Consider the following 19,803-nt stretch of genomic DNA (forward strand, 5'->3'; position numbering starts at 1 on the left):
TAGTGGAATCATCACTAAATAAAGTCATGACCTCTCCAAGTCCACTTTTATCATTATTCCAATAAGATTCAACACCCTCTAAAATAGTGGGACCATTGCTACCAAAAGGAGACACTCTTCCAAACCCACTTTCATCATCATTGCAATCATCATAACTAGGAGGAACATTTTCATCATAGTAAATTTTATTTTCCAAGCTAGGATTAGGAGGCCTAAAAAGTTCATATTCATTCATTGTATCGTCATTATAAGCAAGATGATAAGCATAATTTGTAGCAAAATTATTTTCAAACATAGCATCTTCATCAAACATGGCATCCCCAAGCTTAGCACTTTCTTCTAAATAATCACTCTCATCATCAATAGCATGAACAACACAAATAGTATAGCAATCATTATTATAATATTTTTCTAAATTGCTGCCAAGAAGATTTTCAAGGTCATAAGAAGTATCATAATTACCTCCACAATCATAATCATCATAATAAGTAGCAGGCATAACAAAATCATCCTCAATAGTGCCTACAGACATAGTGTCATAATAGAAGGCAATATTTTCATCAAGTGTATCATCTTGCACGATAGTTTGTGATTCATTCTCATAAGGAGCAACATTATTTGGGAGAGATACCTTTTTATCTTTATTTATCCTTCTTTTATTTTTCTTCTTCCTCACCACCTTAGGGTTGAGGTCAAGTACTTTTTCTAAGCTTATTTTTGGCGAGATTGGTTGGAAAGGAAGCTCCTCCTCGTCACCTAATTCACTATGATAAACAATAGGAGAAAATTGGGAAATATTTTCCCTTTCATTAGAGCGACAACATTCGTTTTATAATTCATTTGAGTTCTTGTTTTTCTATACTTGGTTTTATAAGCATTCTTATTGCAATTTATCACAGAAAACATATAGTTTTCCCTTAGATTAATTTCAATATCCTCTGAGAGAATGAATTCTTCGAACAAATTATTTTTATGTGACAATTCTTCACACCACAAAAATAGACTAAGTTCATTATAAAGCTCAAGGGTGATCATGTCATCACAATATTTGGCCATGATTCGATATTGGAAATACATGTATTGGAAATTAAGATGACCGACTTCATTGCAAAGTTCACAAGAAATGGGATGAAGAGAACATAAATTTTTAGCATAATCATCTAATATCCCTATCCAACATTTAGTGTTATCATGTCTATGCTTCTTACAAAATTTATCCTCCATAATTTGCATTCTATCTTAAGGTCTATGTTCTCCACAAAAATTGACATGCTTACAAGAAACTTTCTCTTCGGGAATTTTCTCATGACTAGTGCAATCATTATCATTAAGTACATTCATGGAAAGCATACTAATAGCATTGCAATCATTCTTATCATTTAAGGAGCTTACACCAAATCTTTTGCTAAATTTTTCTTCTAACACTTCATAACAATTTTCAGATTCATAGTTCTGAAGAAAAACTTTATAAAGATAAAGAATTACACTTGAATGCACTTCAATTTCTTTATTTTTCTTTTTTTATAAACCAAACTAGTGGTAAAGCAAGAACCTACAAAGATTCAATTGTAAGATCTAAAGAGATATCTTCAAGCACTCACCTCCTCGACAACGACGCCGAAAATAGCTTGATGTCTATTACACAACTTTATTCTTGTAGACTTTGTTGTGCCGCGAAGCGCAGAGTTTTGTAGGACACCAACAAATTTCTCTCAAGTGGATGCCCTAAGGTTTATGAAACAGTGGGAGGTATAGGATGAAGATGGTTCTCTCTCAGACAACTTTGCAATCAAATACAAGAAATCTCTTGTGTCCCAACACACCCAATACAGTTGTCAATTGTGCAGGTACACTAGTTCGGCGAAGAGAGGGTGATATATATGTAATATGGTGGTATAATATATTTTGATAATCTGAATAAATAAAAACAGCAAGGTAACAAGTAACAAAAGTAGGCAAAAACGATGTCTCTTTGCTTGAAAATGAGGCCTAGGATTCATACTTTCGCTAGTGCAACCTCTCAACATCATTAACATAATTAAACCACATGATAATCCGTCAAAGTGCAGCCAAGAATCACTCCAAAGTTTCTATTATATCAGAGAAAGTATGATGAAATCGCATCACGAATAGCCCTAGAGATCATACTACAACAACACCATATGATACGTATCATTCAACCTTTATGCCTAGATTACCCCAATGTCACCACGGGTATCCGCAAGTTAATTACTATACATGCATCATGTGATCTCAAATCCACATTATTCAATTCAACATAAAGAAACTTCAAAGAGCAAGACTCAATTCACCACAAAAAGGATAGAGGGAGATGAACATCATAAGATCCAACTTTATTAGTCAAGCTCATGATACAATCAAGATTGAAATCCATCAAGAACATGAGAGAGAGACAAAAACACATAGCTACTGGTACAAACCCTCAGCCCCGAGGATGAACTACTTACACATCACCATGGAGGTAGCAAGGTTGATGAAGAGGCCTCCGTGGATGGGTTCCCCCTGTGGCAAAGTACTGAAAAAGGCCTACAATTTGGATCGTCGTGAAACATGAACTTGTGCCGGCGGGAATATTGTTTTGAGAGTGCGGCAAAGGGTTTCAGAATTTATAGGAAATTATAGAGTTGGAATCACGTCAAAAGGCTTCTTGGGGGGGGGGGGCACATCAACAGGTGGGGCGACCACCCCCTAGCCACACCATGTGTCCATCTAGGAGCCTCGTGGGTCCCCCCACGTCTCCCAAAGCTTCTAGTGTTCCTTCTGGTCCAGAAAAAATCATTAAAAGTTGGCATTGTGTTTGGACCTTCGTAAGTAATGATTTTATGCGAAACCAAAAACAAGCAAAAAGCAGGAACTGGCACTGGGCACTATGTTAATATGTTAGTCCATAAAAATAATATAAAAATGCACCAAAATCATATATAATTGATGTAAATATAGCATGAATACTTCATAAATTATAGACACGTTGGAGATGTATCAGACACGGGGGTCAAAGAGTGGAGCATATCTAGCGCTTGGGCGGTTCAGCCTTGTGTGCATGAGTGCTTTGGCTTGGTGGGTTGGCTCGGGGTCGGAGGAGGGAGGACTAGCTGGCGGCGGGCATGGAATTGGAGGGATTTAGTCCCTAGGGTTGGTCCAAAACAGGTATGAGCATCTCTGTTATTTATATCAAGGGTCTAAAATCGGAGGGATTTGAGCTATTTGGAGCCCTCCGATCGTGATCAGACTGATCCGGTTAGAAGGGGTAGGATAGGTTTTAGAGATGAGATGGAAAAGTGGCCTGATCACATTTTATCAAACGATTTATGAGCTATATAGAAATACCCGGATAATTCTGGCACAACGACAACAGACTGCCGATGCAACGCAGATTATGCCATGATGAATGCAAAGAATAAGTAATTACCACGATATAACAATTATATTATGGAAAAGAATATAAAGCACTGTCCTGCAACTGTTATATCCTACGCTTACTACATGGGCTCCTCTGTCTAAGTCACCGCTGCCACTGTCACCTCGCTATACCGCTCAAACTCCTCTACATCATCCTTGTCTCATTGATGCCCAAGTACGCGCGCTGGCAAGAAGAGTGCTACAGAGGCCGCAACGATGAGCGGCGTTGTAGACACACTCTTGTTCACAAGTCTCCGTTGCGTCCTACTTGTTGTTGACGGCGTTCACATCTCATTGCCATGGGTGACATGGATGTTCACCATCTTCTGTAGCTACTTGTTTTCTAGTTTCGATCTCAACACAAGGTTAGTGCAACAAATTTTTTGTCTGGGTGAGTTAAAATAAATATAATTATTTATATTAACATGTGTGCTTGTTTAAGTCACAAATCATGGAAAGAATATTTTGCTTTAAAACAACAACAAAGCCTTTAGTCCCAAACAAGTTGGGGCAGGCTAGAGGTAAATCCTATAAAATGCGAGAAAATAATAGAAATTTGCATGTCTTGTGAGATTAATTTGTGATACTTACATCAATATAGTGTATATGTCTATGTGTGTATCCTTAAATATCTTGGTAGAGGTTTCTACAAATTATGATATAAGAAATATCTAGATATCAGCCTTTAGTTTATGATTGGATATTACCAAAATATATGAATCCAGAGTGAAGCGGGTCTTTGATCTCTTCTATAAGCGGTCCCTTGATTACTCGGTTGAGCCCTGGGCTATCAGTCTCGATAACAACTTTCTACGCCCCTACCTCTATCCCTAGCTTCATCGACCATTTGCATTCTAACAACTTCGCGAGCCGCAAATGTGCATGAAGTGGAGTGGGCGGTGAAGAGCCGTCTTTCTCTTCCCGCCCAGTTACTACAAGAACTTCTCGGGAATCTATTTTTAGTAAGTACCACAAAAACTTAATGTTTTTGTTTGTCACAACGTGCCCGCAACAACTGAAATCGTCCGCTCACCTCGTGTTCCCTAATTCAAGCAAAAGTCTGTTGATGTCAAAGAATCACAACAGAAGATGGGAATTCTGAAAGCGGGGATTGATAACTTCTATCACCCATGGAGTGATGTTCGGTTCTATCCATCTGATACCTTGGATTTACGTGTTCTTCTAGGCATTCTTTGCCATTATAATCCTGATCTGTTTCATTTGTATCCATAGGACAGTTACTTCAACTGTATAGAGAGGGGCCTCGCCGCATCCGCACGGTTATCAAATTTCATGAGGACCACCTTGCGGAAGCACACACTTGACTATCCCTGAGAGAGAAGCGTCGAAGCTCAGCTTGATTTTGCGGCAGGTCATGCTGCAAACAGAGTGTGTTGGCGACGCTGGGGTGTGGTTGTGTTAGCACAGAAAGTGTGCGCATGAAACAAATTTTGCGTAAAATGTAGCACTAGCTTCATTTGAATGTTGAACCATTTGATATATAGAAGGAACTGTTGTGGCCTTACTAAATCGTTGTTAACTGTAATGATTCATACCTATGTTTATGTAGTATCAATGCAGAAATATCTTACAGTACCATTTTCCCCCTTTCGGCACTATGTAATATAGATGACACAATATAACAATCGGCAAAGATAGGAGGCCTGGTAGGCGATAAAATGGTGAACCTTGAGTCCTGAATCATGCTGAAGCCCTGTATGTTGAGAGAGGGGCCTGCGTTCAAGGGACTGGGAGGATAACTGTTATGAAACCAGACAAAATATAAGTGTACTTCTACAATTCATCTGCAGAATAACAAACTTGCTTTTTTTCATAACTCATACTCTCTCCGTTCTGAATTACTTGTTGTGGAAATAGATGTATCCAGACGTATGTTTAGTTCTAAATACATCAATTTCTATCCATTTCTGTGAAAGTAATTTGGGACGGGGTAGTATATCATTCCAAAAGACTGCCATTAGGGTCGACAGTTAGCGCATACATGAGAAATTACACTCCAAATTAATGGTCGTCCTATTAGTTATACTAGCAAAAGGGCCCGTGCGTTGTAACGGAAGAAAACAAACATAATCTTCAATGGCCATGACCATATTTAACTGCATCACCAAGATACACTATCACTCTAATTTTCATGAAATCGTGAATAATTTTTTAAAATCATGAACATTTTTTAAACTCGTGAACATATCTGAAATCGAGAATATTTTTCAAATTTGTGAAATTTTTTACAGATTTTTGGACATTTTCTAAAATCATGACCATTTTTTGAATTCATGAAAATTTTATACTATTTGCAAGCATTTTTTTTATTTTGAACATTATTTAGAACATTTTAATTCAATAAGTGAGCATTTCTAGAATCGACGAACATTTTTTTGGAAATTGTTTGGTGGTAGAAATTCACTGATTGTTTTTTGATTTAACGAACATTTTTGAAATGCATGATCATTTTTGAATCAGCGAACATTTTATGAATCAATAAAATATTTTTTAATTCACGAAGAATTTTTGATTTTTTAGGATATTTTTAATTCTTGAACATTTTTTGAATTGGCAAACTTTTATTCCATTTCATAAATATTTTTAATACATGAACTTTTTTTTAAATCACGTTCATTTTTATTTCCAAACTTTTTTTGAATATGCGAACATTTTATGAATCCAGAAACATTTAAGAATTATTAAAAATTTTAAAATGAAATTTTAAAAACAAGCCGCCTGGACACGGGCTGGCCCAAACAGGCGTGCCGTGTCTTCTCCTGACGCGCATAGCGCATTATAGAAGGTTCCTACTGCATGGTCCGGCCCAGGTGGGGATTCCCCTGTGTGAAACCCTTTTTTATCACTTATAGGTGGCATCTGTGGGTAATATTTTGCAACTTTGAGAGCAATTTCGGTGAGGTACCACTAGAAACAATAGTCTCTTTACTAGCAAACATGCCTGTGCGTTGCAACGGAAGAGAGAATTACACGCCAGCCAAATAAGGATGACTCAATACTCTGACATATGAGTGTCATCTATTTTAACACAGTGTCTCGCCATGTCACCACTTATCTTTCTTCCCACCCTCGCTGATGATGGACGCGATGTCCATGTAATCGCAATGTATTCGACATGGTAAATCCCGAGGCAGTGAGCTTGCCACTGCATGACACACTTTAAAAACAATTCTCATCGACCGCAAACTCGCATTTTTTTGAGTTTTTTTGTAATATTTTCTAAAAATTCATTGACATTTTTGTCAGATTCATGAATTTGTTTTGAATGCATGATTATTTTTTCAAAATCATGAGCATGGTTCTAATTTCCCGACATTTTTTCCAAATTATTATTATTTTTGTATAATTTGTGAACAGTTTTGTAAAATCACTAATATTTTTGAAATTGTGAAAATTTTATGATTTCCCACACATATTTGAATTCACAAACATTTTATAATTTCTTGAACAACTTTTTCAAAATTCACAACGTTTTCAAATTTGGAAATCTCAAATTAATTTAAAGGAGGAAAAACAAAAAAAGAAATGAAAAGACAGAAAAAGATGAAATGAAAAAAAGGGGCGTCACGCCAGTGGGCTGGCCCATGAAAACACACTGGGGAGGAGGTGCGCGACAAAAAGGAGAGGGAGAATCAGCAGAACCCCTGGGGATCGAACCCTTAGCACGGCGGAGACTTTGGAAAAAACAAATCGTTTTTTTACTTACAGGTGGGTGGCATTGGTGGGCAATTTTTGTCAACTTATAGGGTAAAAGGGCCCATGCATTGCAACGGAAGATTTTTTTTATAATTTTCAATGGTCATGGACACATTTTGTTGCATCATCGAGATACAATATCACTCTCAGTTTCGTGAAATCATGAATAATTTTTAAAATCATGAACATTTTTAAAAATCGTGCACATATTTGAATCATCAACATTTTTAAAATTTGTGAACAGTTTTACAAATTTTTGAACATTTTGTAAAATCAAGAACATTTTTTGAATTCATGAACATTTTATACTCCTTTAATAGAAAAAGAAAGTACTAATTAAGGGTGCAACACAAAAATAATTTTAAAAATAATTAACATGCAAGATAACATTATATTTAGAATCTACAAATTTTTCTTGGCGATTTCCATAGTTAGCATGCTGAATTTGGATGGGGGTTTGAATGATATGAATATTTTAAAAAATACTTGAATCTGCAAAAAAAAAGTTAAAAGAGAATATTTCGTACTGTGTAGACCATCTGTTAAGCGACACTTGGCGAGGTAGCTCTATACTACACCAACTGAAATTCGCGAAAAAAGCGACGTACAAAAAAAGGGAGTAAGAAACGTCCGTGCCTTTAATAGAAAAAGAAAGTACTAATTAAGGGTGCAACATAAAAATAATTTTAAAAACAATTAACATGCAAGATAACATTATATTTAGAATCTATAAATTTTTCTGTGCGATTTCCATAATTAGGATGCTAAATTTGGAGTGGGGGTTTGAAAGATATGAATATTTAAAAAAATACTTGAATCTGAAAAAAAAAGTTAAAAGAGAATATTTCGTACTGTGTAGACCATCTGTTAAGCGACACACGCCGAGGTAGCTCTATACTACGCCAACTGAAATTCGCGAAAAAGAGGCTGCAAAAATTGGGAGGACGTGGGTTCAAACCCAGGTATCCTGAGTAGTGGAGAAACGCCTAAGCCAATAGGCTGATTGTTTGTTTGTGTTGTCAAAGGGCATTTCGGTAGATAAACCAAGAGCTACCGGTGGCGACTTATGAAAAAAGAAAACGAATCGTTTTTCCACTTACGGATGGCATTGGTGGGTAATTTTTACCAACCTGAAAGGCAATTCTAATGACGGACGACCAGAAGTGGTAGCCGCTTTATTAGTAGGTAAAGATTATATGACGTACTACCAAAAAAATTAATGTGCAAACCAATTTGCACAATAATACATCTGTCGTCAGTTACCTGTGTGTCAGCCTACAAATAAAGCGCAGATGTCATCCTTATCTACTCGCTCTGTTTCTAAATACAAGTCTTTTTAGACATTTCAAATGGACTACAACGGAGACATATTTTAGAGTGTATATTCATTCATTTTGCTCGTAGTCGCTTGTTGGAATCTCTAAAAAGACTTATATTTGGGAACGGAGGGAGTATAACAAATCAGGGATTTCATCCGCATGAAAAAATAGGGACGTCGGTAGATAAACAAAAGATGTCATCCTCATCTATAACGATCATGAACATACTACACTGCTCCTGTAATTTCATCATCCTCATCTATAACATATCTCACATAATTCCCGATTACAACATGTCCCTCTATTTGCACAAAATTTGGATGCTCCCTACTGCGTTCCAAAATTTGTTTCTTTTGCTGGGCTCACACACAAAAAGTCATACATCCCCAGCTAACAACAAACAAACTTGATGCATAACTCGACACAACATGAACCATGTGAACATGAAAGGATTTGCTTCTAGAGGCTAACTAAACTAAAACGGGGTCTGGCATAGCGGGCATGTGGACTTGTTGGAGGTGGAGAACCACTTGTAGAGGCAGGCGCCGTGGAACTTGTGCTTGCACGTCTTGCACGCCAGCCGCGGGAGCCCGTGGTTGCTTGTGTGCAGGATGCTGTAGCAGATGGGGCACTCCTCCACCCCCTCAAACTCCTTGTCGAAATTCTTCTTCCAGGTCTGGATCGCCTCGGCAACAGCGCCGTTCTGGTTGCGCACGAATGACGTCAGCGACAGCAGCCATTTCCTGCACTTGACCTCGCTGATGCCCAGGCTTCTCGTGCATTCAACCTCCACATGCCGCAGAGGGTAACAGCTCGGAAGCCGTATCACAAGATCAATCCCTGTTTCTTCCTTCTTGTACGTAGCAATGATCTCATACGCCGACCGGTTCACGCTCACCGAGAACGTTTCATCAGCATAAACAGACTCCTTCACCTTTTTTGCCATTAAAATACTTTATTAGTTAGTTTAACCACCAGACAAGCCCGACAATTATATATAATATAAAGTAATTCAATCATGGTCAATACCAAGACAAAAGGTAAAAAAGCCTGAATGGCATACCTGACAAAACTCGTCTAGTAGAAGCGGAGGACTGCACCATACTCTAGTCAAGGACTCGATGGATGATGACAGTGAACGATCTCTCAAGCCAGTAAACCATGTGCGCACATACGAAGGCAGCAGTCTAATCATCATCCCGTACAATGACCCTGCCAGTGAGGCCATCTCCAAAACTCCAACAGGCCAAAGGGATTCCACGTACGGCAGCAGTGAACATGTTACGATGGCATTCTTGGAAGCTTCCGCGGCAGCTTTTGCTTCAGGCACCAGTTCAGCATCTTTCTTCTTCCCGCTGGCGCTAGCTCCACCGCCACTCCCACTCCTTAATGGGATATGCTGGAAAATGCAATCCAATATGCACGGACTAATCTTATCTTGTACATATGATAACAGCAATGCCCTACTAGTGGATGATAACGGCAGTCGCTGAAGGTGTGATAACAGTAATGCCCAGGCAACAAACACATTAACCTATACACAGTGAGTCAAAACACACAAAAAAACTAATATTAGCACATGGATGCATGAACCAAGAGATACATGTAGCTGAACTAATAATAATACAGCTGAAATGCAAGTATATTAATTATTATACCCTGTCTCGTGCAATCAGATCTGTTTTGGCAAGTCCAGAAGTAGGCATCTCAATCAAGGCCGAGAGTTCATCCCTGAGGCATAGGGCCTTCTCCGAATCTGGTGTCGACTCAATACTTTGTTGATCCATGTCAGACTCCTGAGGGTTTTCTCCATTGACTAGTGAAACTTCACAGATGGGCTCAGACATAAGTAGAGAGTAAGCTGCAAACTGTAGATGGGATATTGGCTCCGAGGAGAAAAGAATTGAATATAGCCCACTGACTGAATCCTTGCTTAGTCCCCACAGTTTCACGGACTCCAGTGCACATCCTCTAATCTGTGGTGAAGCATCGATGATGAATGATGCCACTAGTTCCCAAAAATGCAGATAAACCACACGGCTGGAAGCTATGATGGATGAAGCCTCTTCACTACAAGATCCCGCAATTGCCTCTGAAACACCAGAAGCCAAGAACAAACGGAGAACATTCTCCATCATCTTGTCGTTACTCTCTGCATACTCCCCTGATCTAATAAGCTGCAGAGTTTGGGATTCATGGAGACTGTCAACATGGTTGATGCAACACAATGTAACCAGGGCAGATTCAGCAAAAGTAAATGTTAGCTCCTCTGGAGTGCAAGCTATCAGTTTAAGCTTCTCCAAAATATCCTCAGCGGATGTCCGGTTTATTACAGCATCATTCACGCCATCTGTCATTTCTTCAACAAGTAAAACAGACGATTCAATCCACTTTCGCAGAATACGGAACACAAAGCACCAATCGTCTTCACCAAGTTTTGTACAGCAATAACCAACCATAACCGCTGTTAGCTTCACTCCCAAAAGTTCAGCAGTTTTCGACAGGCTAGTTCCACTAGAGGACAATGATGGATCTGCACTAGCATAGAAAGCCCGGTACCTCGAAAACAGAGTAAGCAGTAATGATGTTTCTGCATCGCTGATCTCACGATCAAACTTAACTACCAGTTTCGCTGTTCCGCCAGTTATCTCCAACGGGAAGCAAGATAACACCACTTGCATCCAATCCTCAATATCTGCCAAAGTAACAGGGGATACGTTTATTATCTGACTGTAAAAGCATATTATTTATATACACTAGTACGGTTTGAAAGGATTATAGTGTAGCTTACCTTGTTGTGTTACTTCCCTTGGGCTCAATGACAGACAAGAGATGGCTTCATTAAGCCAACTCAATATGCTTTCTCCCATCAAATCAGTGCACGAAGAAGCTTCACCCGACTTCATCTTTTCTGTCAAGGGCTTGATGATTGTACTCATGACGAAGGGAAGAGTCCTTAAACATTTTCTATTTACTGTTGAACTGACAAAAAGACTACCCAGTAGCTTTTCAAAAAGTGCAAGTGCATCGGATTCTCTCCAAATACGTTCCTTTGTGTAAGTAGTAAATAACAAAGCCACAAGAGCACGGAGAAAACGATCTTGAATTTTGTCAATCTCACTGTCAGACAGATGCCAAACATTGAACAGTGCCCAGTTACTACTCTCGTGCATAAGGGCCCCTTCTAGCAACGTGTCAAGCAAAAAGGGCATGATGCTGACCTCAGGACATGACTCTGTTTTCATGTACTGAACCAGAGAAGGTAAGAATGTGCTAAATGCACTTCCCCCTTTCCACTTCCAGGTGCAGATCATCTCAGCAGCAACCCATGCTCTCGAGAAGGAAGAAACAGGTGAAGTAACATCAATCGATGATGATGTGGTACAATGTTGATTTCTTGGAATCCCTAGAATCACTTCACCAAAGCTAAGGTTTAGGACAATCTTGTCAACAAAAGCAACGAACCGCTGATGTTTCAGTTCCTGCATAAAAAGAAATTGTCCATATTAGGCGCATTTAGTTATTTGACCTGTATTCAATTGTAGCAACTCAAGATCTTTGAAACTAAATAGCAGATTTAAGCTTGCCTAGAATTTTGTCAAGCAAAAAAATAAATTTACTTCCATTATGAAAAAAACTGTTTCATTAAATGTATATTCCGCTTCAGAATATTTAACTATGTATACTTCCTTTGGTCAAATTTAGGACTTCATTTTGTATTTTCTAAACAGTTTGCAAATTAATAAAGAAAGGAAAAGATAATGAAGCTAAGCCTGTCATAGAGAGAACTGGAGCACGTCTTGTTAGTGCACGAATAATAGAAGCATGCACTGGTTTTGGTGGGGTGGGAGCAAAAAGAAACAGATTCTTACAGTTTCTTCTGTAGCAAGCGGTTCACATTGGAACTTCACTGATGCATGGCCATTCTGTAAAGAAGGCTTGACCCAGAGCGGCCAATCTTCTCTCTCGGATAACAAAATATCATAAAAACTTTGCAGCTTTATGTGGTCAAGACAGACGAGTCTCAACATGTCCACCACCCACTCAGAACATAAGGCTGCTGTCCTATCAATACCTAAGTCTCTTGTATCAAATACAGAATACCTGACAGACTGTGCTAGAATATTAGCCAGCCTATTCAAAGTGTCTGAACGAAGGTCATTCCAAAAGGATGGAATTAAGCTTTGGCGGAAAGCATGTATATGTTCTGCAAGGTTAGCCTTCAAATGCACTGTAGCACCCAAACGATCATCTGAACTGTTGCACAACAAAGTCTCAGCATCAATTTCTTCCTTGTGACCTTCCAAATCATTCTCTTCTTCAAGAGTTAAAGCCATGCTGCATTCCCATTCGATGATAAACAAAGCCGCCAGAATATGAGAGAAAACCGAATCTTCCTCGTGTATCCTTAGCGCAAACAAGCTACGCTCAAAAACTTGAAAAGCGAACTGAGCCATCTCAAAGTTTGCCAACAAGGACTGTTCTCCTAGAAGCTTCAAATGCTCATGTTCCGCTGGCAACAACAGAAAATGTGCAGACCTTGTCCATTCAAAAGTTGATGTGGTGAGTACCGATGCCAAAGACTTCAAAATGGATTCACGAATTTTGCAAACAGCCTCAGCAGAAAGAAAACAAACTTGATCATCTTGACTGGAGCCACCAAGTGCAGCACTACAATTTCACATATTATAAAGCAGAAGTCAAGCTCACATCAATCACATATTTTGTGGAACATCACCAACATGGCAACTAGAGTAAACCAAATTATCAAAATGAAATATTACTTTTGACTAAAAGAACGGAAATAATAAAGTTAGAAGCACATACCATAGAAAATGTACATGAGAATCTGTAGCTGGCAGATCACAGAAGACAGATACTGCAACAGAATCCAATAGATCATGACGCCAATGTTCTGGCAGGGAACCACTTCTCTGCAAATTTCTCAGCTTTCCCCCAGCAATTCTTTCTCTGACTTTTTGAAGTATAAGCGTCAGCAGTTCAAATTGGTCATTAGTGTGTGAGATTTTATCATCAACTGATCGCTTTTGTTTAGCTATAATATATTTGATGATCAAACACCACTGGTCAAAAAAGCACTCTTCTTGAATTAAAGAAAGCAATAAATCAATCTTTGAGCTGCAGGTGATATGCTTGCCATCCAAGCACCAAGGGACAAAGTCGGAATTGAATACATTCAAATAAGGCTCAACATATGATTTATCATCATTTTTCTCAGAATATTTCAAGAACAGGTGGACAGGCCCGAATATTTCAACCAAATTTAGAAGGAGTTTAACAAGACTTGGGGAGTCCTGCATCAAAGCAAAAAAAACTTGAATTAAGTAAACTTGCCAAGTACTTTGCATATCAACACAATATATCATAAATTTGTAACACATTTTTGCTGCAGTATATATCAATATTAGCATGATATAAGTTGAGGAAACAAAAAGATATGACGAAGCTGGTAACAAACTTCTACCTATGAAAAATAATTACTTCAAACTGTGGAGGACAATCAAAAGCATTTGTGGCCACTCAAGACCGTGACTGCCTACTTGTTCCACATGTAACGTTATAGTTCAACAAGATCAAGAATGCACATTGCTGTAGGCCACAGTGAAGTATTTATCATCTAACAGAGAACATTTGCATGCAAGAGACCGTTTCTAGAAAAATGCAACACTTGGTGAAAAGAGACCCTGTACTTAATCGACAGCAAATCATTTACCCAATGGTCAGGAAGTGTTACAAAGATTTTATATTTTTACAAATAAATATACATGCTCGGTTGCATTAATCAGTGTGCAGTGTGAAACTTCTATGGACAGTTTCATGTGTCCGTGCGCCCGTACCTATGTGTGTGTCGTAGACCTCAACCCATGCCAAACTATTACAACTGAACAAGATCAAGAGTTCACATTGCTGCAACTAAGTACCCATATATCTAGATTTATGATCTACGGAAAACATTTGCATGCAAGACACCATTTCTAGAAAAATATAACACTTAATGAAAGAGGCCCATTACTCAATCGAGAGCAAGTAATGGCCACGAAGATTATATGTTTTGTACAATAAAATATCTGCATCACAAGAATGAAGAGAAGATGGATGGATTCAGTGCCTTAGCTTACCATGGACTTGATGGCTGGCAGAGAATGTATAACCAGTGGTCTTGCTAAGTTTTCCAGCGGCCATGTCCTACCGTTCTGTACAACGAGTAGATCCAAAGAACAAAAGAAAGAAGCAAGTTGGTCTACATGATCCTGAAATTTTGATAGCTTCTCCCCTTGGTGAACTATGTCCAAATAGTCCCTCAACAGAGACTCACAAGCAACTTCCAACAAGTGACTTTCTGCAACTGAAATCTCATCCAGTATTTCAACGATACATTTCCCCAAGTCCTGATAATAGTAAATTGGAAGGCGCACGTTCTGCACCAACAATGACTTATGAGATAGCTGGTGATCGTCAGTAGTTGCTTCTTCAGACAACAAACCTGGAATTGTGTCCAGGTTTTTGGATAACGATAATTGAAGGTAATCATGCCAGACAATTTTGACTAGCACGTTCGTTATAAGCCTGTTGTGAATATTATCTGAAGAATCTCCTACAGAATTTCTGAGATGAAAAAGGGAAAGCTAATCAATGCAGAAACAGGAGAAGTTGCAAACAAATGAAATCAAACTTAATAAACCAGTGAAAGTTTTAAAAGGATACCTTGGTACTTTCTTAAGAAGCCACAAAAAGCTCAGTTTGAAGGCAGTGAAGAAAGCCAAACTGTCAGCAGCTGATAACTGCCTCTGGTTTCTACCAGCCCAAAGATTTTGTAAGAACTCAATAGCAAATTTCTCTGTAGCAACTTCTGATGGTATAACATCCAAAAACTGAACAATTAGAGGGTATGAGGCCTGTTTAGACCCATAGCAACCATTTTGTAGGAAGTGCCAAAACCGATTGAGGACAACCTTGTGAATATTGCAATATGACCAAGCCTCTGGAAACTTTCTAGAAAAAACAAGAATAGTGTCCCACATAGCAGAGTGGCACAATGGGTCCTTCTCATTGAAGGCGCCAAGTATTGTGGACGACAGTATCTTCATGGCTTCTTCGTTGAAAACATGAGGAACATACTTGATATAACTTGTAAGCAGAGTATATGTAGCTGACCGTATAGCAGCACTTTTTGACTTCAGAAAATCGATAAAATATTTATGCATAGAAAGTGCGGCTTCAGCAGAAGACAATGTGGCAGATCGAACTTTTAAATGACTCTTGCTTTCGGTATTTGCACTTTCACCGCCATTACTTTTTAATTTTACTCCTAGTAAAATGTCGATAAGAGTTGCCATTGCTAACAGAGACGATGATATTACCTAACACAAGGAGACAGAAAAGTGGGTGGCGGGTATTAGAAGCACAGTAGGAATTTGGAGATAGAACACCATAAGTGGAAGACCATAATTATATCCAGCAGCTAAACATATTGAAAGCTCCATTTCATAAGAAAATAGAGGCTCAGTCAGGCTCAAGGCATAGCTTTTCCTTTCCCCTGCTGCACACCACTCGTGGTGGCAATGGAGAGGAGGATGCACAGGCAGTAGTGTAGCATTTCTACACACATACAGATTCATAGTAATAACAGTTAGCAGCGGTATGAAGGGCGCATCTGATGCTAAAATAACAGGAGCATCAGCAAAACAACAAATTGATGGCCTGATTGACTACCCCAAAATGAATTGCAACAGATCTAAGCACCACTTCGCAAAGCACAAAGAACAAACAGAGATCTATCTACAACTCCCGATTTGAACCACCGCTTAATGCCCAGCCCCTATCTGCACAACAAGGCTTACGTGTTGGGAAATCAGTAGCGGCAGCCTGCAATGCAGCAAGACAGGGCGGACTCTATCCACTGCTCATGCTCCTGCCTAGTGCTATTTTACCCTCTTAGCAGCAGCCTCTCTCCCTGATTTTTCCCATTTTATAAATCAAAGACAATTGCACACCCCATAGTCCTAAAGTATGAGCCTCAAAGTCCAAACTCAGAAACGTTGAAACAGAATACTTAATCTTCAGTATAAATGATAGCCTTACTGCAAAAAGAAAGCTGGGAGATTAATCAATCTGGTTTAGAAAATTGTAGAAATGATCAATTTCCATTGCAGCTGGAAATTCTTTAAAATAGGTTGCATGCAGAACAAAAACAGGTTAAAACATGAAGATAACTGATCACAGAATTGCACGTCGGGTTAAGGCCATAAAGCATACCCGATGATGCATATCTTCTAATTCATCTGTCGGTGTAACCTTGTCAGATAAAGCTTGTGTTGTTAGCTTCAGATTCTCATTCAGGTACACAAACGTCTCCTTCACACACAGCATTAAAGCATCCAACCTTCTGTCCGATTGTGGGAATGCTGCCTACAAATAGAGTAGCAAAATGTTAGAAAGTCATGTATGAGCATGGGTACAGGTGCACACAATACCCTGTTGAAGCATCCAGATGCCTTCAAAGATTGTGCTACTCATGCATACAGTGCACTAAAATAGGTGAACCTACAAAATTTCATCCAAAAACATAACCAATTGTGGCCTGCACATAACAAATCATGAGCTAACTGAAAAGTATTTCAGTTTAAAGGTGACTAACTCTTGTTTTTTATGTGCATGTCACAGCGGGACTTAATTTCAAAAATGAGAAAGAATTACGTATTTATGCTTCGACAGGTCAGTGTAGCAAACCAACATAACGTGTTACTCCAGAGCAAATAGAACTAAACAAATAACCAAGTCTGTTTGATCCAAAAGCAATATCTACTAGCTAATTTAGTTTAACAGTAACAGTAATATATGTCAATAAGGCTAAACATCCAGCATGTTTGCTATGATTAGATATTTGAGCTTTGGCACTACTGGAAAAAATCTGAGTTGCCCCAAACATTTTAAGGACATGCCATACAGGCACCGCGTTAAGTGATATGCTACAACCAATAAGAAAATTATATGAACTGGCTAAGACAACATGCCCAGACTAAGTTTGATATGGGCCCAAATTAATGCTATTGCATCAAGGGCGAATATCTGGTAGTTGATTTGACATGAAATTCATTCCTGAATTTTGTTTGTAGTTCTTCCAAGCCACTGGGTTTAAAGTTTACTGCAGAAAAGCATTGCAGCTGAAAAATGAATGCAAAATCCAGATGGAACAATGACTTGGAGCTAAAATCATCAACCAGATAAAGGAAAGATCATCATATGCAGCACCTCGAATGAACGACGACCAGCCTGTGCAACCTCAGCAGCAGGGTCAAACTGAGAAAACCACCAAGGACCCATCAGAGACTTGAGATGCGGAGCTAGGCCCTTCCTGAAACAGTCAGTCAAACATCCATAACCATTGAAGATTGATAGAATTTGCTCTGTTTCTAGATATTTTGTCAGTTATGAGTAAACACACATGCATATTTAAGTAAGTGATCATATTCTTTATATATGCTGGCCCAAATACTACCCTTGAGTAACATCTCAAGCACAAGTAACAAGGTAGCGGAGATGGATAAATCTTAGCATGGACTTGTATGAGTCGAGTGCGCAGAAACAAATCTTTAGTCGAAAAACAATGTCATGTTTATGGAAACAGGGGGAGGGAGCAAATATCCTGAGCAATGAGGCCTTAAAAAACTGGAGCAAAGCCACGTCATGGTAAAGAAAGATAAAAGTGGTAGAGCACAGAGCACTTGCATATCAAGAAGTCCAAAGAAAGGAAATGGTCATACTTGACTGCGGTGACTAGGCTAGACATGGTATCGTTGGTAGCACGACGAACTTCTCTGTTATAGTCAAGCAGCAGCCTCTTGTACTCGAAGGCCTATAAAATAAAATGGAGAAGGTAGATTGATTACTGTAGGTGCGGCATATTTTCTGGAAGAGGCATAAGCATGACATGAAATAGATGCAGTATCATCACTACATGGAAGGAGCAAAATACTCGGAAAGAAAAAACAACAGCCTGTAACCAAACAAACACTCACTTGACAGGAAACCGTGCATTTCATCCTTGTATACATTACTAAGCGTACCAGGAAGAATAGAAAATGGATCACAAAGGAAGATACTGATGCTAATCTACAGCTACATAAGTTTTACTACATGAATGAACTGTGCGGAAACAAGACTAGCTTGGCAATTGGCATATTCTTCTCATATATATATATATATATATATATATATATATATATATATATATATATATATATATAAAATAAGAAAATATGCTAAGTGACACAAGCAAGGGGAAGAGAGCAAGTACCCATTGAGGAACAATTTGCACAACTTGGTCGGCAGGTTGCTGCGCAAACAGCACCGAGAGCGTAGATAATGCCTTGAGCTGCATAGAATAGAATTGAATTGAGTGCAAACAGTCAAGTTGCTGCTTCTGATAACACGAATGATGTAGGGGGGAGGGGGCAGAAGCAGGAGGGAGGGAGACCTTGGTGGTGGGATCTTTGCGGCCGAGCCTCCGGAGGTGCTGCAGCACTTGGGCGTCCACATCCTGTTGGCATGATGATGCCAAACAAACAAGAAGAATTAAGGCCCTAATTAAGTGGAGCTCGAGAGCGAGCGGATCAATTGAAACCCTAGCCTAGCCTAGCTAGAGTAGTGATGCGGCGGAACTGGGTAGGGTTTACAGGAGAGGAGAGGGGAGGGGACGTACGGGGGGCAGGCGGGCTGGGGCGTCGGGGTCGTCGGAGGGGAGCAGGTGCAGGGCGGCGGGGTCGACGCGGGAGGCGCCGTGGTAGCCCCCGAATCCGACGGCGGGGACGGCGGCGCCCTGCGCGTCGGGCAGCAGCGACGCCGCCAGGCCGCTGCTGGACGCCCGGCCCTTGCTCTTCCCCATCCTTCTCCTTCTTCTGCGTCTGTGTGTGGCCGCCGGCCGGCCGCCGCCCGCCGCCGCAGTACAGGAGGAGTAGCGCCGACGCGCGAGAGAGAGAGGGGAAGGAGCAGAGGAGGAGGAAGAGGGCTTGTCTGGTAAAAGAAAAAGAAAAAACTTGGGGTGGAGTCGGCCAAGTCATGTTGCCAACTACAGATGGGCCGGCCGGGCCAGGCACGCGTGCGGGCCTCCCTGGCCCAGGCACGGCCCCTATGCTTCATGGGCCGGCCCGCAGCGCGTTTATCCCTCGTGGGCCGTGTTCTATTAGCCTTAATGGGCTGTTTTTGACTATATGGGCTGGAATGTGCTGTTTAAAAATATCAAATAAAAAGGAAAAAACTAAACATGCCGAGGCGTGCTGGCACGTGTGCCCAGCCTCACGGCACATGCACGACACTAGCCAGGCCA

General features: G+C 39.8%; 1 protein-coding gene across 1 annotated transcript; it reads right to left on the reverse strand.

Moving 5' to 3' along the window:
- Positions 1–8,640: 8,640 nt before the first annotated feature.
- Positions 8,641–19,489, reverse strand: LOC109761719 (E3 ubiquitin-protein ligase listerin). Its single transcript, XM_020320549.4, has 14 exons — positions 19,180–19,489; positions 18,955–19,017; positions 18,775–18,852; positions 18,242–18,333; positions 17,730–17,832; positions 16,734–16,886; positions 15,183–15,838; positions 14,597–15,083; positions 13,284–13,771; positions 12,329–13,127; positions 11,248–11,938; positions 10,115–11,151; positions 9,520–9,990; positions 8,641–9,390 (listed from the first exon to the last, which is right to left on the reverse strand). The coding sequence occupies exons 1-14, from the start codon at positions 19,360–19,362 to the stop codon at positions 8,932–8,934; spliced, it is 5,760 nt and encodes a 1,919-aa protein (XP_020176138.1). The 5' UTR covers positions 19,363–19,489; the 3' UTR covers positions 8,641–8,931.
- Positions 19,490–19,803: the final 314 nt, after the last annotated feature.

Source organism: Aegilops tauschii, chromosome 5, assembly GCF_002575655.3.
Source record: "Aegilops tauschii subsp. strangulata cultivar AL8/78 chromosome 5, Aet v6.0, whole genome shotgun sequence".
Taxonomy (NCBI): Eukaryota; Viridiplantae; Streptophyta; class Magnoliopsida; order Poales; family Poaceae; genus Aegilops; species Aegilops tauschii.

Coding starts and splice junctions, on each gene's coding strand:
- LOC109761719 (XM_020320549.4), bottom strand. CDS start 19,362: ATGGGGAAGAGCAAGGGCCGGGCGTCCAGCAGCGGCCTGGCGGCGTCG. Junction 18,334..18,774: donor TGCAAATTGTTCCTCAATGG/GTACTTGCTCTC, acceptor TTTATTTTATAG/GCCTTCGAGTACAAGAGGCT. Junction 15,839..16,733: donor TAGAAGATATGCATCATCGG/GTATGCTTTATG, acceptor TCCTTGTGTTAG/GTAATATCATCGTCTCTGTT.